At 44.2% G+C, this 23,371-nt stretch overlaps 1 protein-coding gene across 4 annotated transcripts in view; it reads left to right on the top strand.

The window, feature by feature from the left end:
- The window catches only part of LOC112221104 (ecto-NOX disulfide-thiol exchanger 2), a 302,937-nt gene that overhangs the window by 261,014 nt on the left and 18,552 nt on the right, over window positions 1-23,371 (top strand). For all 4 annotated transcript variants that reach the window (XM_042303217.1, XM_042303213.1, XM_042303214.1 and 1 more), the window contains 3 exons: window positions 6,747-6,959; window positions 15,224-15,330; window positions 21,279-21,384. In XM_042303217.1, coding sequence (XP_042159151.1) covers window positions 6,747-6,959; window positions 15,224-15,330; window positions 21,279-21,384 — 426 coding nt within the window. The remainder of the gene's footprint in view (window positions 1-6,746; window positions 6,960-15,223; window positions 15,331-21,278; window positions 21,385-23,371) is intronic.

Here is a 23,371-nt window from a genome sequence, read left to right as displayed (position 1 = left end):
AAACAACAGTAAAAAGACAGTGAAAAACAGTAGCGAGGCTTTATACAGTATCGAGGCTACATACAGACACCGATTAGTCAGGCTGATTGAGGTAGTATGTTCATGTAGATATGGTTAAAGTGACTGCATATATGATGAACAGAGAGTAGCAGAAGCGTAAAGAGGTGAATCCAGGTGAAAGATTTGATCCCTTATTGATATCACTTGTTAAATCCACTTCAATCAGTGTAGATGACAGGGAGGAGACAGGTTAAATAATGATTAAGCCTTGAGACAATTGAGACATGGTTGTTTATGTGTGCCATTCAGTGGGTGAATGGGCAAGACAAAATATTGAAGTGCCTTTGAACAGGGTATGGTAGTAGGTGCCAGCCGAACCAGTTTGTGTCAAGAATAGCAACGCTGCTGGGTTTTTCAAAACTCAAATCAAATCAAATGTATTTATATAGCCCTTCGTACATCAGCTGATATCTCAAAGTGCTGTACAGAAACCCAGCCTAAAACCCCAAACAGCAAGCAATGCAGGTGTAGAAGCACGGTGGCTAGGAAAACTCCCAAGAAAGGCCAAAACCTAGGAAGAAACCTAGAGAGGAACCAGGCTATGTGGGGTGGCCAGTCCTCTTCTGGCTGTGCCGGGTGGAGATTATAACAGAACATGGCCAAGATGTTCAAATGTTCATAAATGACCAGCATGGTCGTATAATAATAATCACAGGCAGAACAATTGAAACTGGAGCATCAGCACGGCCTCAGGCCAGGTAGTCCATAGGCATGGTCCTAGGGCTCAGGTCCTCCGAGTGAGAGGATTAGAGAGAGCATACTTAAATTCACAAAGGACACCGGATAGGACAGGAGAAGTACTCCAGATATAACAAACTGACCCTAGCCCCCCGACACAAACTACTGCAGCATAAATATTTGAGGCTGAGACAGGAGGGGTCAGGAGACACTGTGGCCCCATCCGATGATGGGACAGTGCCAAACAGGAAGGATATAACCCCACCCACTCAACCATTTGAGGGTATGTCAAGAATGGTCCACCACCAAAAGGACATCCAGCCAACTTGACACAACTGTGTGAAGCATTATGGTAAACATGGGCCAGCATCCCTGTGGAACACTTTTGACACCTTATCAAATCAAATGTTATTGGTCACATACACATAGTTAGCAGATGTTATTGTGAGTATAGCGAAATGCTTGTGCTTCTAGTTCCGACAGTGCAGCGATATCTTACAAGTAATCTAACAATTCAACAACGACCTAATACACACAAGTCTAAGTAAAGGAATGGAATAAGAATGTATAAATATCTGGAAGAGCAGTGACCGAGCGGCAAAGGCAAGATGCAATAGATGGTATAAAATACAATATATACATATAAGATGAGTAATGCAAGATATATAAACATTATTAAAGTGGCCAAGAATTTCAAGTATATATGTAGGCAGCAGCCTCTCTGTGTTAGTGATGGCTGTTAAACAGTCTGATGGCCTTGAGATGGAAGCTGCCTCTCGGTCACAGATTTGATGCCCCTGTACTGACCTCGCCTTCTGGATGATAGCGGGGTGAACAGGCAGTGGCTCTGGTGGTTGTTGTCCTTGATTATCTTTTTGGCCTTCCTGTGACATTGGGTGCTGTAGGTGTCCTGGGGGGCAGGTAGTTTGCACCCGGTGATGCGTTGTGTAGACCGCACTACACTCTGGAGAGCCCTGCGGTTGTGGGCGGTGCAGTTGCCGTACCGGGTGGTGATACAGTCCGGCAGGATGCTCTCAATTGTGCATCTGTAAAAGTTTGAGGGTTTTAGGTGACAAGCCAAATTTCTTCAGCCTCCTGTGATTGAATAGGCGCTGTTGCGCCTTCTTCACCACACCATCTGTGGCTGGACCATTTCATTTTGTCCGTGATGTGTACACCGAGGAACTTGAAACTTTCCATCTTTTCCACTACTGTCCCGTAGATGTGCATTGGGGGGTGCACCCTTTGCTGTTTCCTGAAGTCCACGATCGTCTCCTTTGTTTTGTTGACCTTGAGTGAGAGGTTGTTTTCCTGACGCCACACTCCGAGTGCCCTCAACTCCTCCCTATAGGCTGTCTCGTCGTTGTTGGTAATCAAGCCTGCTATTGTTGTGTTGTCTACCAACTTGATGATTGAGTTGGAGGCGTGCATGGCCACGCAGTCATGGGTGAACAGGGAGTACAGGAGGGGGCTGAGCACGCACCGTTGTGGGGCCCCAGTGTTGAGAATCAGCGTAGTGGAATGTTGTTTCCTACCCTCAGCACCTGCGGGCAGCCAGTCAGGAAGTCCAGGACCCAATTGCACAGGGTGGGGTTGAGACCCAGTGCCTCAAGCTTCATGATGAGTCTGGAGGGTACTATGGTATTGAATGCTGAGCTGTAGTCAATGAACAGCATTCTTACATAGGTATTCCTCTTGTCCAGATGGGATAGGGCAGTGTGCAGTGTGATGGCGATTGCATCGTCTGTGGACCTGTTGGGACTGTATGCAAACTGAAGTGGGTCTAGGGTGGCTGGTAAGGTGGAGGTGATATGATCCTTGACTAGTCTCTCAAAGCACTTCATGATGAAAGGAGTGAGTGCTACGGGGCGGTAGTGATTTAGTTCAGTTACCTTTGCCTTCTTGGGTACAGGAACAATGGTGGCCATCTTGAAGCATGTGGGAACAGCAGACTGGGATAGGGAGAGATTGAATACGGCCATAAACGCACCAGCCAGCTGGTCTGCGCATGCTCTGAGGACACGGCTAGGGATGTCTTAGGGTTAACACGTTTAAATGTCTTTTAGAGTCCATGCCCTGTTCTGAGGGCAAAAGGGGGTGCAACTCAATATTAGGAAAGTGTTCCTAAAGTTTTGTACACTCTGTGTATTTGGGTGATTGTGTGTGTTAGAGAGACCATAGAGAACAAAACCATCTTAGACGTTTCCACTTAATAACAGCACTTGCAATTGACCAGGGCAGGAATTTAATGAACTGACTAGTTGGAAAGGTGGCCACGTAACCGGTGTGGCTGAATTTCAAAGTATGCGGTGTCCATATTGCAACAGAGCTTTCAACCGCAAGGTGGCCTTGCGTTTTCACTGCGTAACATCCGGCGCAGCATAAAGGATTGCTTATGGGTAATGTGAACGAGGACATCAACAATGAAAGTCAATAACACTCGTCTCTTCACATCTCCTTATCAGTCTACAACCCAAAACATGAATAATGCAAAACAACCACTGTTGTTCATACAAAGGCATTTGAAACATGATATTCACATCGCTACCATCCACTGCCCTCTAGTTAACATGCAGAGCAGACCTGGAGAAGAGCCAGAGCCTGTGCTGCCATTTAGAATACATTTTCGTGATTTTATTAAAGATATCACTATTTTCTCTCCTCCCTCTCCTTTCCTATCCTCCCTCCGTTTATCTCCTCTACTGCTATCAGCTTTGGGCTGAATGAATGAACTTGTTTCTCTTATGAGCTATGATGAAGGGGATGGCTGCCATCTTGTCGGCTCCTAACCAACAATTTTTGTTTTTTCGCATTGTTCGTAACTTGTTTTGTCCATAATGTTGCTGCTACCGTCTCTTATGACCGAAAAGAGCTTCTGGACATCAGAACTGCGATTACTCAACTCAGATTAGACAGATTAGCTAACATTAAATCGCTGGAAAATAAATGGGGCGAACTGAAAACACGTATATCCTGCCAACGGGACATTAAAAACTGTAATATCTTATGTTTCACCAAGTCGTGGCTGAACGATGACATTAAGAACATACAGCTGGTGGTTTTTACACTCTATCGGCATGCAGCCTCTGGTAAGACACGGGGCGGGGGCCTATGCATATATGTAAACAGCTTGTGCACAATACCTAAGGAAGTCTTGGTTTTGCTCGCCTGAGGTAGGGTATCTTATGATCAGCTGTAGACCAAACGATCTACCTAGAGTTTTCATCTGTATTTTTCATAGCTGTCTACATACCACCACAGACCGATGCTGGCACTAAGACCGCACTCAATGAGCTGTATAAGGCCATAAGCAAACAAGGAAAACACTCATCCAGAGGCAGCGCTCCTAGTGGCCGGGGACTTTAATGCAGGGAAACTTAAATCCGTTTGACCTACTTTCTATCAGCATGTTAAATGTGCAACCAGAGGGAAAGGAACTCTGGACCACCCATACTCCACACACAGAGATGCGTACAAAGCTTGCCCTCACCCTCCATTTGGCAAATTATATCCTCCTGATAACTGCTCACAAGCAAAAAGTTAAGCAGGAAGCACCAGTGACTCTGTCTATAAAAAAAGTGTCAGATAAAACGGATGCTAAATTAAAGGACTGTTTTGCTAGCACAGACTGGAACATGTTTCCAGGATTCTTCCGATGGCATTGAGGAGTACACCACATCAGTCACTGGTTTAATCAATAAGTGCATCGAGGACGTCATCCCCACAGTGACTGCATGTACATACCCCAACCAGAAACCATTGATTACAAGTAACATTCGCGCTGAGCTAAAGGTTTGAGGTGCCGCTTTCAAGGAGTGGGACTCTAACCCGGAAGCTTATAAGAAATCCCGCTATGCCCTCCGATGAAACATCAAACAGGCAAAGCCTCAATATAGGACTAAGATCGAATCGTAGTCCACCGGCTCCGATGCTCGTCGGATGTGGCAGCGCTTGAAACTATTACAGACTACAAAGGGAAGCACAGCCGAGAGCTGCCCATTGACACTAGCCTACCAGACGAGCTAAATAACTTCTATGCTTGCTTCATGGCAAGAAACACTGAAACATGCATGTGAGCATCAGCTGTTCCAGATGACTGTGATCACGCTCTCCGCAGCCGATGTAAGACCTTTAAACTGGTCAACATTCACAAGGCCGCAGGGCCAGACGGATTCTATGTACTCCGGACGTGTACTCCGAGCATCCGCTGACAAACTGGCAAGTGTCTTCACTGACATTTTCAACCTCTCCCGGTCTGAGTCTGTAATACCAACATGTTTCAAGCAGACCACCGTAGTCCCTATGTCCAAGAACACTAAGGTAACCTACCTAAATGACTATTGAGCCGTAGCACTCCGGTCTGTAGCCATGTAATGCTTTGAAAAGTTGGTCATGGTTTACATTAACACCATTATCCCAGAAACCCTACACCCACTCCAATTAGCATACCGCACCAACATATCCACAGATTATGCAATCTCTATTGCACTCGACACTTTCACACCTGGACAAAAGGAACACCTATGTGAGAATGCTATTCATTGACTATAGCTCAGGGTTCAACACCATTGTGCCCTCAGCTCATCACTAAGCTAAGGTTAGGCAACAATATATCCACCACGCTGATCCTCAACACAGGGGCCCCTCAGGTGTGTTCTCACTCCCCTCCTGTACTCCCCTGGGACTAAACACCTCCCTCCGCAAATGGATCCTGGACTTCCTGACAACCTCCCCCAGGTGGTAAGGGTAGGTAACAATACATCTACCACGCTGATCCTCAACACAGGGGCCCCTCGTGTGTGCTCAGTCCCCTCCTGTACTCCCTGTTTACTCATAACTGCACAGCCAGGCACGACTCCAACACCATCAATAAGTTTGCTGATGACACAACAGTGGTATGCCTGATCACCGACAGAGCCTATAGGGAGGAGGTCAGAGACCTGACCACGTGGTGCAAGGACAACAATCTCTCCTTCAGCGTGATCAAGACAAAGGAGATGATTGTGGACTGCAGGAAAAGGAGGACAGAGCACGCCCCCATTCTCATCGACAGGGCTGTAATGGAGCAGGTTGAGAGCTTCAAGTTCCTTGGCGTCCACATCACCAACAAGCTAACAAGGTCCAAGACAGTCGTGAAGCGGGCACGACAAAACCTATTCCCCCTCAGGAGACTGAAAAGATTTGGCATGCGTCCTCAAAAGGTTAACAAGACATTTGTGAAGTGGTTGAAAAATGAGTTTTAATGACTCCAACATAAGTGTATGTAAACTACAGACTTCAACTGTATTTACCAGGCGGTGTCATAGGAAGACCCTAAAAATTGTCCAAGATTCCTGCTACCGCACAGCAAGCGGTACCGGAGCTCCAAGTGTAGGTCCAAGTGGCTTCTACAGCTTCTACCCCCAAGCCATAAGACTTAAGACTATTTGTGTCACTCCCCCTCTCCTCTGTGCTGCTGCTACTCCGTTATCTATGCATAGTCACTTTATTAATTCTACCTACATGTACATATTACCTCAATTACCTTGACACCTGTGCCCCGGCACTTTGACTCTGTAACGGTACCCCCTTTATGTAGCCCCGCTATTGTTATTTACTGCTGCTCTTTAATTTGATATTGTTATCTCTTTCTTTTTTGGGGGGGTAATTTCTTAAAAATGCGTTGTCAGTTAATGTCTACTAAGTAAGCATTTTACTGTTGTGTTCGGCGCATGTGACAAATACAATTTGATTTGAAATGAGTTCGCCAAAATCTGTGACTTTCTGCTTCTGCCATTTCTGTATCGCCTTTCCTCTCAGTTCTCAATCAGACCATGATAAATAGGACAGAAGAACTTTCATACCATAGAGATCCTATTGAATTAATTGTTATTTAATTCATAAATGTATGTTCTAGTTCCTACCTATGTTTCAAACTATAAATGCATTTATTTTCGCCGCTAGTTGTAACCTTACCCCAAACAAACCACTGACCTTAACCTTAAGTTTTACCTTAACCCTCTCCTCAGATGAGGCAGCGTTTGCGGCAGCGGTGCACGTGCTGCTGACCTGGGTGGAACGAGGTGAGGTGAACCGTCGTAACGCCAACAACTTCTACTCAATGATCCAGTCGTCCAACAGCCACATCCGCCAGCTGATGAGTCAGAAGGCCGCCCACGAGAAGGAGTTGGAGGTGGCCAAGGACAAGTTCAAGACCGCCCTGTCTGGCATCCTGGCACAATGTGAGTACACACCAGGCTGACACACACACAGGACCCACAAAAGGGTAAGGGTCAACATAAAACCACGCGGCATTCCCTTTGAAGCAACGTCACATTGTCCCTCTAAACATTCTCATCCCTCAAGTGATTTTCATGTCACAAGTTCACAAGTTCCAGGTCAGTGCTCCATACATGATGGATCAAATACCCAGGGACATGGAACAGAGATGGTCTTTTCTGCAAACACACTCACACACATGCATGGCTGCACACAAACAGAGGATAGCACTTCTGAAGACCCACTCTATGGGATGACTCTTTGTAGGAGTAGTTTTGGGGCAGTTTGCCTGGTAAAGGCCAGTGATGGCAGCAATAACATTGAACAGGTTATTTAGGGAGCTGTTAGCTACCTCTCTTAGCCCATCATCATTAGGCCCAGAGTGGCTGCTTTTCTCTCTCCATCTCCCATCTTTCTTCTCTTTCTTCATGTCTCTGTCTCTCATAGTAATTAACACCTGTCTGAGGAGAGCAACTGTCAGCCGATTCACTAATGAGGCTTTTAGGTACTGGTGCTGATCTCACTGTAGACCCCTGTAAAGCTGACCCTGGATCAGTCAGAACTATTAGACTACCTGGGTCAGGTAGAGACATTCCCATAGTACCAGGGTCTACCAGAGACATTCACATAGTACCAGGGTCTGCCAGAGACATTCACATAGTACCAGGGTCTGCCAGAGACATTCACATAGTACCAGGGTCTGCCAGAGACATTCACATAGTACCAGGGTCTGCCAGAGACATTCACATAGTACCAGGGTCAGGTAGAGACATTCACATAGTACCAGGGTCAGGTAGAGACATTCACATAGTACCAGGGTCTGCCAGAGACATTCACATAGTACCAGGGTCTGCCAGAGACATTCACATAGTACCAGGGTCTGCCAGAGACATTCACATAGTACCAGGGTCAGGTAGAGACATTCACATAGTACCTGGGTCAGGTAGAGACATTCACATAGTACCAGGGTCTGCCAGAGACATTCACATAGTACCAGGGTCTGCCAGAGACATTCACATAGTACCAGGGTCAGGTAGAGACATTCACATAGTACCAGGGTCTGCCAGAGACATTCACATAGTACCAGGGTCTGCCAGAGACATTCACATAGTACCAGGGTCAGGTAGAGACATTCACATAGTACCTGGGTCAGGTAGAGACATTCACATAGTACCAGGGTCTGCCAGAGACATTCACATAGTACCTGGGTCAGGTAGAGACATTCACATAGTACCAGGGTCTGCCAGAGACATTCACATAGTACCAGGGTCTGCCAGAGACATTCACATAGTACCTGGGTCAGGTAGAGACATTCACATAGTACCAGGGTCTGCCAGAGACATTCACATAGTACCAGGGTCTGCCAGAGACATTCACATAGTACCAGGGTCTGCCAGAGACATTCACATAGTACCTGGGTCAGGTAGAGACATTCACATAGTACCAGGGTCTGCCAGAGACATTCACATAGTACCTGGGTCAGGTAGAGACATTCACATAGTACCAGGGTCTGCCAGAGACATTCACATAGTACCTGGGTCAGGTAGAGACATTCACATAGTACCTGGGTCAGGTAGAGCCATTCACATAGTACCAGGGTCTGCCAGAGACATTCACATAGTACCAGGGTCTGCCAGAGACATTCACATAGTACCAGGGTCTGCCAGAGACATTCACATAGTACCAGGGTCTACCAGAGACATTCACATAGTACCAGGGTCTGCCAGAGACATTCACATAGTACCAGGGTCTGCCAGAGACATTCACATAGTACCAGGGTCTGCCAGAGACATTCACATAGTACCAGGGTCAGGTAGAGACATTCACATAGTACCTGGGTCAGGTAGAGACATTCACATAGTACCTGGGTCAGGTAGAGACATTCACATAGTACCAGGGTCTGCCAGAGACATTCACATAGTACCAGGGTCTGCCAGAGACATTCACATAGTACCAGGGTCTGCCAGAGACATTCACATAATATCATCCACAAAGTCCCAGTGCATATCCCATTCCTATTCCCATGTTGAGTTCCAACTAGGGAACTCCTGTGTCATGTTGCCTCTCTGTTTAGCTTGAGGCCGGAAATACCCAGGGGCATGTTGGTAGTCTACAGACGTAACTCTTGTCTGTCAGCTTTTCAGCTTTACCTCCTGTTCATTTTTCTAAAGGGAAAAAACATAGTTTTATTAACCTGCTTCAACTTGTGCTGTGGCAGCCTCTCTGTATCTCACAGCTGTGACGTGCCTGACACTAAGAATCAAGATATAACACAGCTGTCATATACTCACATACACCTGTGGGGAATAGAGAGATAAACGTCTGAGGTTGCAGGAAACCTGTGATGGGTGGCGCTACCTTGCAAAAGGACAATTTGAAGTCACTCAAGTGATAATTGAATGGCAATGACCTGTCATTGGGCCTTTGTGAAATATTGATAGCACATACAGTAACTTTTTATGTACTAAGTACTCTTTCTATTGTAGGATTCATGAAAACTCAGCGTCAATGACACTTGAATATGATTCATGCTAAGGCTGTTGCGGTGACCGTATTATCGCCACACCAGTGGTCACAAGTCGTGAAGGCAGTCAAATGCCCCTGATGCTGCCGATGGTCCTTAGTAGCCTACTTGCTAACTGCCTGGTACTCAGCACTATATTGTCCCACTAATCACTCTGACATCAATGTAATTGAAAATCTAATCAAACACTTCATGAGAGCCCATGAGCTCATGTTGTGCAACATTTCTATAGGCTATGCAATTGAGTGAGAATACAGAGTGATTGCCTATATTAAAAAGAGGATCCCATCAGCTTTCTATAGGCTAGGCCTACTATATTTATTTCTCAACTTTCCTAATATTAAGCACATTGCTTATCTTTACAACAGGACAGTGGTGGAAAAAGTACCCAATTGTCATACTTCAGGAAAAGTGAAGATAGCTTAATAGAAAATGAGAAAAGTTTAAGTCACCCAGTAAATTCTACTTGAGTAAAAGTATTTGGTTTAAAATATACTTTATCAAAAGTAAGTGGAATTGTTGAAATATACTTTAGTATCAAAAGTAAAATAATAAATCATATCATCCTTATATTAAGCAAACCAGACTGCACCATTTTTTTTGTTTTTTAAATTTACGGATAGCCAGCGGCGCACTCCAACATTCAGACATAATTTACAAAAGAATTGTGTGTTTATTAAGTCCGCCAGATCAGAGGCAGTAGGGATGACCAAGGATGTTCTGTTGATAAGTGCGTGAATTGGACCACTTTTCTGTCCTGCTAAGAAAACGTAACGAGTACTTTTTCAAGGAAAATGTATGGAATAAAAGGTATAGTAGTTTCTTAAGGAATGTAGTGAAGTAAAAGTAGTCAAATATAGATAGTAAAGTACATATACCCCCCCAAAAAAGTGACTTAAGTACTTTAAAGTATTTTTACTTAAGTACTTTACAAATAGCCTAATAGTTTATGAACATTTTAAGATAAACACCCGATCACGTGATGGAGAGCCTTGCGAGTACGCAGCACTCGGATAGAAGGGCACAACGCAGCACTCCGGGCCAAGGGCAGAACAGCCACTGGCCGCAGAAGGCATAGATTTTTTTAGGGTGCATTACGGCCACACAAAGGGGGTGCCGCCGTGAAATTTGAGGCATTATTAAGTGCTTGTCAAATTGTGAATGAGAGACTGATGAAGTGTGTACGGCCTGCGCAAAAAAAGAAAGCAGAGCTCATGCCTTTCAAGTGACTCAAATCATCATTAGTCGCATCATGCAGCCTTACAATGTATTAAAAGTCTAAACATTTAGCCCAACGTTTGTAGAACTAAAGTTACATTAATAACTCTAAATGAAGCATATAGGAGTACCTATTTATTTTGTTCAACGCTCAACACAGAATAGCAGCATGTGGCACTCCTCAAATCATTTGGAGAAAATATCCTTTCTATTATATTCAGCTTTGTTCAATTGTCTTCGTATTATAAAATATAAACTAATGCCACAGAATTCTAAGCAAATCTTGTCTGCTAAATGAACTAGTGTAGCACACAGCCATTTGGCATAGCCAGATCAGGATAACTCACAACTCATAATATTCTATTCTGTTTTTCTGAAATAGACTTATTGTGAAGGTGTAGGCTATATTACATAGATGTATTAGTCTTTTTAAAAGTACATGTTCCAAAGACATGCATTTGTGGCTTGTAGGTTATGTGTGGAAACCAGGAGATGCTGAATGTGTTTGTTAATTAACGGCCAATTACTGTGAGACCAACCAGTTATTTGCTTGACAATCACTGGCTGACAATATTCTGTGACCCTAATTGCACCAACACAATCGCCAGACGGACGGACACAACAAATGCCACATAACACACACAACAAAGAAACACCTATGATTGAACAACTCTTTAATCACTTGATACACTTGCTATTGTATACATCTTGTGTGTTGAACTAGTATTTAGGATCAATGTTTTTTGATGATACAGAAGGTAAGTTTGTTTTTGGCCCCATAAGAACAGTATATTGGGCTGTATGTAGAAATAGTCCACTGTGATAGGTTCCCCAATGGTTGTGTTACCTGGTTAAAGCACCAGTTAGAGGTTAGCTCCCCACAAACTCCTCTGGTTAACTTTAGCCTGTATTGGTCTGTGGACAGCTCATCTGAAAGAACCCACTCAGCCATAGAATCAAAGTAAGTAACACCTCTCTACATGAAAACAACTGGAACTGAAGGAAGACATGAAATGAGTCATATTGATGATTGAAAAGCCAAAAGGGGAAATGTAGAGCTGACCTGATTCACAACTGCCAATGCTAAGAGCATGTATGAGTTCAGATATCTTTGGTGATACACCACTTACAGTAGTGTGCATACTGAGTGCTGTGTTAGTATGGATATTGGGATATACCACATAATCGGTTCCTGTTTATACAGTAATACAAATATTGGAAAGAGCAAAGTGGGTCTTTCCCCCCCTCTCTCTATCTCGCTCGCTCTCTCTCTCTATCTCTCGCTCGCTCTCTCTCTCTATCTCTCGCTCGCTCTCTCTCTCTCCATCGCTCTCGCTCTGTTTATCGTTGTCTTTTAAAGGCCACCGCCCTCCATCACAACAATCCACACAAACACTTAGTTGTATTCATGAGTTCGTCTTTCTCTGCAGTTCCACACATGCAAATGTAAACACAGAGGTTGGTGTCCCGGGAGACAGGTTCACACTGTCGTTCTGTCAACTAAAGGTGTCCCGGGAGACAGGTTCACACTGTCGTTCTGTCAACTAAAGGTGTCCCGGGAGACAGGTTCACACTGTCGTTCTGTCAACAAAAGGTGTCCCGGGAGACAGGTTCACTCACACTGTCGTTCTATCAACAAAAAGTTGTCCCAGGAGACAGGTTCACTCACACTGTCGTTCTATCAACAAAAGCCACATCCATATTTTCACAGGCTTTTTCACAGCCACACATTACATTATGAGTTGTTGAATAGTTTTATATCGCTGTGTTATGTGTGAGTACTCTGTCTGGACAATCTGTGATTATGTGATGCTGCATTATATCAACAGGTAGGTAAACGGGTCATTCTGACGCACACACACACACACACTAATTATGATAAATGAAAAGTTAGCACAGTCTCACAATCTTTTGTCTATTGAATCCTTTCTCCCTGCTCTGGGTTCACACACACAGGTGTTTTGGTAACTAATCTGGGGGTGGTTAAGACGAGGTCTAGCTGTCAATCACAGGTGTGGTTAGGTTGGAGTGATGAACAGAAGTGTGTTCCAGCAGCTCTCCTCCTCCAACCTTGAGCTCTGAATCATAGTTGCTCACCCTCTCACTCTTTCATAATCTCGCTCTTCTCTTCCTCAGGGATTAGACCATCCACCATCTCTCTCATCCCCAAGACTCTAGATTACCTCTTTCAAATCTGATCAGATTTCAGGGTCTTTATTATTGAGTGGTCGTTAGCGATACCTCCTCTCTAAAGATATAATAAAGACATTAACCTCTTGATGCTACCCATCCCGGATCCGGGATCGTGACTACGGCTCAAGCTCATTAGCATAACGCAAAATGTGAAAAAATATTCTTAGACATATTTAACCTCCACACCTACACAAGTCCAATAGCTCAAATGAAAGATAAACACCTTGTTCATCTACCCAGCAAGTCAGATTTCTAAAATGTTTTACGGCGAAAACATAGCACACATTTATATTAGACCACCACCGAAACAAAATGCAAGCGGCGGCCATTTTGTCCCAGAAAATATAAAATTTAAAAGTAGGATTAAAAAATAAATAATTCACTAACCTTTTGAAAATCTTCATCAGATGACAGTAATATTACATGTTACACAGTACATTTTTTTTTTTCAATAATATGCCATTAATATCCATAAATCTCTGTTTACAATGACGACATTTCAAAAAAATGCTACTCAAAATGTCCGGAGAAATTATGATAGCTCCGACAGATAACGTCAGATAACAAGCAATAAACATGACTAAATATACATGTTCTACATATAGTTACAAAGATACACTTCTTCTTAATACAACCGCTGTGTTACATTTATTTTTAACGTTACAGAATTCGTTCACTAGTCTATGCTATGAGTCGGCGCTCAGATATTAGCAGTGTCTCCTCTACGTTTGGAGTCCACAGAAACCCAAAATAACCACATAAATATTCCCTTACCTTTGATGTTCTTCGATCAGAAGACGTAGAAGGAGTCATACTTACCCAATACATCGTTTGGTTTCAAGTTGTGCGTCTTTGTATTAGCATATGCTAACAGCTTCAGCTGAAATGCACCCAAAATAACTTCTGCTCCTTCTGGTCCCGCACTCTTGCGCAATCAAACTTCAAAATTACATATTATATGTTGACTAAACTGGTCAAACTAAGTGCAGAATCGAGCAAAATGATGTTTTTATCATGTAAAACAATGATCATCGCGAACAAACGAACCGGCTTCAACTGGTGTCTATTGGAAAAGAACGTTCCCCAAATCGGCCGCGCGCAATAGAGTGCATGTATGTGAGAGTGAACCGGGCATTTTCGCCCGCCAAAGGATGAGGGAGCGCGAAATTCAAACAATGAACGTGCCAATTGAAAGCAGACATCGCGCTGAACAAATACATACTGTTCCCAGATCGGTAGCTGCCTGGGAAGGGTGGGGGCGATGACGTCAAAGTTGACCCAACTTTTCTCTTGACAAGAGAGAGTTTGGGAGAAAGGCTGCCCTGAGAGTTCTGCTTTACATACAGACATAATTTAAACGGTTTTAGAAACTTTAGAGTGTTTTCTATTCAATAATTATTATTATATGCATATATTAGCAATTTTGGAAAAAATATTTTCAGTTTACTATGGGCACGCACTTCCTCCAACGGGGGCAGTATTGAGCCATAAGCTCAAGAGGTTAAGATCAGCACTCCTGTCTAACCCACAGTGAGGAGAGCCAAGTCGGTCCCAAATGACACCCTGCTCCCTATATAGTGCACTACTGTACTTTAGACCAGAGCCCTATGGGCACTATATAGAGAATAGGATCTCATTTGACACGCAGCCCCACTCTCAGATAGAAACAGGCTTTTCCTTCATTAGGTCTGAACTCTACACTCTTTACACAAAGGCAGCCTTTGATTATGGCATTCCAAGCATCTGAGAGTCGATGAAGGTGAGAAATGTTGTGGTCATTAAAAACAGGAGATGTTTGAGAGGAAAAGAGGGTTTCAGTTAGAGGTAGATACTTTGATCTCTTTATAAGATGGCCTCTCTCTGTCCCTCTCTCTGTCATCACTCTTAGAGAATTCCCTTGTTCTACTGTCAGGCTCTCTTGAGAGACTATGTCCCTGTGGAGGATAGGAGGAGGTGGTGTGTTTGTGTGTGCCTTCCCATTGTCTGGGGGGGTGAGAGGGGAGCAGGAGCCTGCTGGTTGCGGTCTGGTCCTCCTGTAGCTTTCAGCACCATCTTGTGTTTTAGGACAGGTGCTCTGTGGTCACCTTGAGATATGGTGGTTTCCTTCTCCACCCCATCCCACATCCCCCACTCTAGACACTGACCCAGAACAGACTGTACTATAGAGCAGAATAGAACATTGAAAACACATCAACATGAACATACAGTGAAGTGCCTTCCTACCTGATTCCACTTTCTCACTCCTCTGCTCCTTCCCACCCGCCCCCTCTCTCCCTGCATCCCCCGCCACAGTTGAGCAGATTGTGTCTGTATTCCACGCTGCTTCCAAACAAAAGGCATGGGACCATTTCTCCAAAGCTCAACGCAAGAACCTGGACATGTGGCGCAAGCAAGCAGAGGTTGGTCCTTTACTTTTTCTACAATTATTCACATATTTTATTCATTTGGTGAAGTGCAGTATAGTCTACATATTATTGTTTCCTTTATGTGAACATAATGTGAGCATCCCCATCTCCAGTATTCCCGGATTCTAACTACTTTTTGTGGAATTCATGGTGTTGTCTTGGCAGGATGATTTGTGTTAAACAGTGTTAAAGTTAACACCAGCTTTAAAACTACACTCAGCATGATCCTAAAACTGACCTTAATATAAATGGGAAAAGGGAACCTTGTTGTATTCCTCTAGTAGTATCAAGGAACTGAGATGGTAGAACATCAACATTAAGTACTAGCCTAAGAGGTCATGTAAATGCTATAGCTAGGCTGAATGCTAAGCTACACCCAGGCTCTCTACTTAGTTCAGTCCCAGAGTGGGTGCTCCGGTCAGGTCCAGGTCCCGGCCACTCCAGCCCGGTGAGTGCTCAGTCTCACTGCCAGAAACAGGTAACTCACCCTTTAAGTCAACAACAGTACCCTGGACTGGTCTCTGTGCAGATCACTTCATCATACATGTATACTCTCTATCTGTTATTACTGACTGTGCTTTCTTCCAATAGAGAACAAATAACCAACTTTCAGTTTTTGTTTGGTGTAAAATCGAGGTCATGCTCCATGTTGAGATACACAGGTATTAGCTAATGAAACCTGGCAAGATTTGTTCTCTATTTTGTTCAGTACTTCCTGTCCAACAACCGCTGCATTAATTACCTCAAACATGTTTTCCTCTTTAATGGAGGGTGCTCAAGTGTGGCGCTGCTGTCATTTTAAGGCCAAATGGGTAAGTTTGATCTGGGTACAAATCTCTGAGGGTGTTAGTGTGTAAAAAAGCAGATTTGGTATGTAATTAACTGCCTAATCTCTGTATCATAGCAACACTGAAACAGTCACCATGGATCGCAGGCTGGAGATGGTTTATCTTTCCTTTGCAGATCCTAGTGCTGGAGATAGATTACAAACTAGTGGAACACATTCATTATAAACTCTTCATGCAGTTTGCCTGTGAAAGTCATTCTGTAAAGTGAGAAGAATTTGTATTTGTACAGAGTCATATGAATGTGTAACTGATGGTATAAATTGTAATGGGTTGGTAGCTGTGTGTTTGGGTGTGTGTACATCGTGATGGACTCTGAGATATAGCAGGTATGTTTGGTATTTCTTGATCTCAGACTAGGGACTCTTCTTCTCTAAAGGTAGGTGTGAGTTGGTGTGTGTAGACTAGTGACGTCACTCCTCACTAAGCGAAAATTACAACTAAAGCATAATTTATACCTTACGTACATACGCAATTAGCTACTCAAAATGGCGGTCTTGCGTCAAGTTTGTTATTGCAGCGTTGCACAGGTCTGCAAACAGGGCAGGCCAGCTCATTAGGCAGGATTAGGCGGCAGATTGACGAGCTGCATTTTCTGAGCTAAACTGACCAAGATGCACCAACAACAACACACAAAACCTTGTAATTCTGCCCCAAAACAATGACAATTTCTCACAACCAGTGGCATATGGGCTTTTTAGGTGAGCACTGATGCTGCTCAAAAAAATATGTTGCTTGTCCATTTCCAACACTCCTCTCCAGGGTGCTGTTGGAGAGACGTATTGCTGCGGCGCTCCACCAACGTTCTGTCAAAAAAACCTATCTAACATAAATTGTGTAGCACATATAGCCAGAGTAAAACATGAGCCATTCACAATAATTAAAGCATAATGTCAAGAAAAATTAGGCCATTACATCACTTTTTATCATTACTGCATTTCAGAGCCATGAAAAATGAGGGAATGGACTTAAATGGGTGGTTTAGCCTACGCGCAAATGCGTGGACCAAACCAAATGGATGGAAGGGTATTCGTAAAATCGCAGACACTGTAGACTACACCCCAGTGAGCACAGACCGACGCAGACGTCTTTTCGGCGTCTTGTTTTGGTCCGTTCCCGGACCGGCCGTCTTTTTCGGGGTGTTTTGCAAACGGTGGGCGTACCTCATGGATGGGTATTTCTAACATTTTATTTCAGGCGACACTGTAGGTTCCACCTCAGTAAGCACGGGCCGATGCCTTTTGGACCGGCCTTGATTTCCACATCCACAGGATGTTGGTTTTTAGTCCTGTCCGGACCAAATCTGAATCAATCATAGACGTCTATGTTTGGTTCAGATTTGATGTGGTTCGGACCGGCCTTGATTTCAATGTACACGGACATTGATTCTATAAATTACGTCTTTTCAACTTTCATTCAGAACCTAAAATTAACCTGATTTCTAACTGTAAAGTTTGGTGGAGGAGGAATAATGGTCTGGGACTGTTTTTTTCTTCCAATTCACAAAGACTGCTGCAACGTGTCCCTCTGCTGTCATACAGGATAATAGTAGTACAGGTAATGCAGGGAAGCAACATATTTCCAACATTTCCCCCCAAATTCCTAGGTTTTCCAGAAATCCTGGTTATAAAGGTTTCCCGATTTCCTGCTTATTCCATCCTGATTCCAGAAACCTTCCAACTAGGATTTCTTGAAAACCTTGGAATTTTGCAACCCTACAGCAGTATCTTTCTTGACGGGTCTGTTCTGTAGTCATCAGACAGAATGCACAGAACAGCAGGACTGAAAGACTGCAGGGGTTTCACTATCTGTCTGACACATAATCACAACACCCATATTCTACCATCCATCCTTTCATTTATCCATTTACCTGTTCTAATCCATCAATCCATCCATTTGGCCATCTAGCCATCAACCCTAAGAACACATCCATCCATCTCAGGCTGCATCCCTCTGGTAAAAAGTAGTGCACTATATAGAAAATAGCTTGCCATTTGGGTTGCAGTCAGTTTTTCTACGCATTGCACAGACACATTAACTTTTAATAAAATTTTTCAAGATTTCAATTGGTGCGTACACATTTTGCCGACATTATCGCAGGTGCAGTGAAATGCTTATGGTTCTAGCTCCAACAGTGTTGTAATACCTAACAATACACACAAATCCCAAGAAAAAATAATTAAGAAATATCAGAACGAGCAAAGCATATAATGGTGCGTATGGACAGTATACAGTATGAATAGAAAAGGTGTGTACACAAGCAAGAAATACCATAAACAACTTTCAGCTCCAGTCCACTGTGATTAAGGAAATGGACCTTGATAATAGTCCTGGACTGGCTAGACACCAGGGGGAATAGATGGAATAACCGAGGGCTAACTAGAGAATACAAACTCCATCTCCACTATACACCAGGGGGATGATAGATTGGAAGTAGAAATAAATAATACAACCCCTATATTTTACAACCCAAGTTAATTCCATCAAATCAAATCAAATGTATTTATATAGCCCTTCGTACATCAGCTGATATCTCAAAGTGCTGTACAGAAACCCAGCCTAAAACCCCAAACAGCAAGCAATGCAGGTGTAGAAGCACGGTGGCTAGGAAAAACTCCCTAGAAAGGCCAAAACCTAGGAAGAAACCTAGAGGAACAAGGCTATGTGGGGTGGCCAGTCCTCTTCTGGCTGTGCCGGGTGGAGATTATAACAGAACATGGCCAAGATGTTCAAATGTTCATAAATGACCAGCATGGTCGAATAATAATAAGGCAGAACAGTTGAAACTGGAGCAGCAGCACAGTCAGGTGGAAGTTGAAACTGGAGCAGCAGCATGGCCAGGTGGACTGGGGACAGCAAGGAGTCATCATGTCAGGTAGTCCTGGGGCATGGTCCTAGGGCTCAGGTCCTCCGAGAGAGAGAAAGAAAGAGAGAATTCCATGAGGGCTTAATTCCTTCAACATCCTGTGATAATCTATTCTTCTATCAGTTTTACTCCTTTAGGGCATTAGCTGGAGAGAGTAGGGACAACCTGTCATCCGACTGAATCCAGATGCTCTGTCTTTCTCTGTCTCTGTCTGTCTCTGTCTACTCCATTACAGACAAAGGTAAGAACCAGCATACATGCATGAAGGAGTTCAGCTCAATCTTGAACCTTCACCTAGTATCCCCTACCAGTGTAGCTAGACTCTGATGCTACCTTCACTGTTAGTGCAGCTGGCTGGCAGACACACCAAACAGTGAGTCTTGTCAGGTAGCAGTTAGCTGGATAGTCTCGTAGCTGCGACTCAGAGGCAGGATCAAAGTCTAACAGCTGGCGATTCTTATCTCACTGGGCAGATGGGTGTGCTGGTTTCTGACTACCTGTTTGACATCTTTGATTGGCCAGCAGCTCAACGTGTTATAGACACCAGACAGATGGTTGTTTACTTCAGGCTTTTTGTTGGTGTGAAATAATGATTCCCTCGCCCAGAGTTGTGAATGCATTTTTTGTGTGTGTGTTGGCAGAACACAGAGCTGTCTGTCTTTCGAATATACTCGCCTCATTAGCCGAAAACAGCACTGCCGAGCTAGCCGGCCAGACATACTGCTAGTTGACATACACACTACTGTAGCTCCCATCCACACACAGCAGGTCATGCCTCCTACTGAGCTAGAGGCTCCAGGGTGAAGTTTCCCCAAGGTACAGATCTACTCTACATGACCAAAAGTATGTGGACACCCCTTCAAATTAGTGGATTTGGCTATTTCAGCCACACACATTGCCTACAGGTGTATAAAATCGAGCACACAGCCATTCAATCTCCATTGACAAACATTGACAGTATAATGGCCTTACTGAAGAGCTCAGTGACTTTCAACATGGCACCATCATATGACAAGTTAGTTCGTAAAACTTCTGCCCTGCTAGAGCTTCCCCGGTCAACTGTAAGTGCTGTTATTGTGAAATGGAAACATCTAGGAGCAACAACGGCTCAGCCGTGAAGTGGTAGGCCACACAAGCTCACAAAACGGGACCGTTGAGTGATGACGCGCATAGCCCGTAAATATTGTCTGTCCCTGGTTGCAACACTCACTACAGAGTTCCAAACGGCCTCTGGAAGCAATGTCAGCAGCTATAACTGTTTGTCAGGAGCTTCATGAAATGGGTTTCCATTGCAGCCGCACACAAGCCTTAGATCACCATGCGCAATGCAAGTGGTGTAAAGATCGCTGACATTGGACTCTGGAGCAGTGGAAACAAGTTATCTGGAGTGATGAATCACGCTTTACCATCTGGCAGTGCGACGGACAAATGTGGGTTTGCCAGGAGAACGCTACCTGCCCCAATGCATAGTTCTAACTGTAAAGTTTGGTGGAGGAGGAATAATGGTCTGGGACTTTTTTTTTCATGGTTTGGGCTAATTCTACAGCATACAATGACATTCTAGATGATTCTGTGGTTCAAAATTTGGCAAAATCTGTGTGGAAAAACTTTTTTGCCGTGCACAGAGCCCTTACCTCAACCCCATCGAACACCTTTGGGATGAGTTTGAACACCCACTGCGAGCCAGGCCTAATCAACCAACATCCGTGCCTGACCTCACTAATGGAATGGAAGCAAGTCCCCGCAGGAATGTTCCAACATCATGAAAAGCTTTCCCAGAAGAGTGGAGGCTGTTATAGCAGATCAACTCCTTCGACGAGATGCTCGAAAATGCTCGACTGCTGCTGTCTATCTACTGTCTCATCAGTGTAGAGGCAGACTGCTGCTCTCTATCTACTGTCTCATCAGTGTAGAGGCAGACTGCTGCTCTCTATCTACTGTCTCATCAGTGTAGAGGCAGACTGCTGCTCTCTATCTACTGTCTCATCAGTGTAGAGGCAGACTGCTGCTCTCTATCTACTGTCATCAGTGCACCAGAGGGAGATATCAGTCCTGCTGTGTATCACTCTGGGTAGAAGCTGCCCTTAGGGACAGGTCTAGGATCAGCATTTCTTCCATAGGTGTGTGCGTGCGTACGCGACATTGTAAACCGTACTCCAGCCAGGCTACCCAGGAGGATCGTGTTCAGTATGAACATCCAGTGATATTCCTGTTTTGTTGTTTCCCTCCAGGAGATCAGAAACATGCAAAATGAAGAGCTGATGGGGATCAGACGAGAAGAGGAGATGGAGATGTCTGACGATGACATGGAGGATACACACGATCCTGACGACTCAGGTACACATACACTACACACATGCACACACATACCACACACACAGATGCACACACATGCACACACATACCACACACACAGATGCACACACATGCACACACATACCACACACACAGATGCACACACACTACACACATACCACACACTACACACATACCACACGCGCGCAGACACACTACACATACCACACACACTACACATACCACACACACACATATGAACACACACAACACACATACCACACACACACACACACGACAGAAAGGACTCTGACAACTATTGGTATATGGCTGGTGTCTTTTCTCCTTTGTTGTAGAATAGATCTGTAGCTCAGCCTTCTCTGTGTTGCTAATGAGGTGTTTTGTGAGTTCCTCTCCAGCCTCAGTGTGAATGGAGCTGTAACATTAGAGAGAAAACAGTCTCCAGCTCATTCACTCTCTAAATGGCCAAATTAAGCTGGAGAGGAGACTGTGTAACTGCATGCAGAGACTGTGTTACGGCCATCTCCAGACTGTTTGTGGCTGTGTGTGTTTGTGAGAGTAAGAAAGGGAGTGGGTGCATGCGGCTGGTAGATACTCAGTCACAGCTGGAACGAAGTGTTTATGTTTCTGTCTGTTGGCATGGTGCTGGTGTAATTAGCTGGTAGAGACACTGAGCTGGCTACTGCAGGCTCTTTTGCTCTCTTGGGCCCAGATTCACAAAACCTTTTTAAGAAGAAATGTCTTCACTGCCATTTTTTCCCCTAAACTATAGATTTAAGAAGAAAGTTAAAGCAAAGTTGCTATTCCTCAAAAAGTTATTTGGAAATGTTCTTGAAATATTTCTCCTTATGCAAAAAGTTGAGAAATTAGATTCTTGAAAATTAATTTATTGGAAATATTCTTAATTCCAAGATAGCTAAACCCTTGTCTTAAACTCAGGGGAGAGAGAGAGAGAGAGAGCTCCTTCAGTGCTGTTCTGGGCACCAGTGAAGTACCATTAAGGTCGTCTTTACGCAGAACATCCTGTTTATGTCTGCTGAGCCAACAGAGCTACTGATGTAAAACAGATTGAAACAGACCATAATATTCACCTGGACATTCAGATGACCCTCTGCTTCTCTCTAAAGCAGTTAGAGAGAGAAGGGAATTGAAGCCAAGAGAGCGGGGCTAACTGCTACAATCAGGTCTCCTTTTCAAGTGTGTCGTTTACTTTCTGCTTTTGAATTGTTGTGGTCTCTCCCGGTTAAGACCGCCTACCTAATTTCTATGCAGATATATGCAAATGTAATCATCAGCCAAGCAGGTTTTGATTTCCACCTTTTCATGTGTGACCTTGCTTATTAGAAAACACTAACAATCATTGTCAGGAGGCTGTCACAATGTTGGAAAGGAATGCTGTGGAGAAGGGCACAGGATGTGGCAGGGAGACAGGTGTTGATGTGACACCCTATCATATGTACAGTCTCAGTCACACCTGCTAGGGCTTCCTGTAATGCAGGAGCACAGGGGGAGGAGCTTGTTTAAACCTCCTCCAATCCTGTTTAAGAAGCCTAGTCTCTGTGCTCTCAATTATAGACAGGTGGTCTGTTTAACCTATCGGCAGGCTTGAAGAGGAACACCTGTATTCTGGGTTGGTGCTTCTACACTAATACAGTGCAGAGTGGGAATGGGTTGGTGCTTCTATACTAACACAGTGCAGAGTGGGAATGGGTTGGTGCTTCTATACTAATACAGTGCAGAGTGGGAATGGGTTGGTGCTTCTACACTAATACAGTGCAGAGTGGGAATGGGTTGGTGCTTCTACACTAATACAGTGCAGAGTGGGAATAATACAGTGCAGAGTTGGTTGCTTCTACACTAATACAGTGCAGAGTGGGAATGGGTTGGTGCTTCTACACTAATACAGTGCAGAGTGGGAATGGGTTGGTGCTTCTACATTAATACAGTGCAGAGTGGGAATGGGTTGGTGCTTCTACATTAATACAGTGCAGAGTGGGAATGGGTTGGT

This window comes from Oncorhynchus tshawytscha, linkage group LG21 (assembly GCF_018296145.1).
Source record: "Oncorhynchus tshawytscha isolate Ot180627B linkage group LG21, Otsh_v2.0, whole genome shotgun sequence".
NCBI classification, from domain to species: Eukaryota; Metazoa; Chordata; class Actinopteri; order Salmoniformes; family Salmonidae; genus Oncorhynchus; species Oncorhynchus tshawytscha.
Note: the sequence above shows the minus strand (reverse complement) of the source record. Positions and strands in the feature narration are given on the sequence as shown.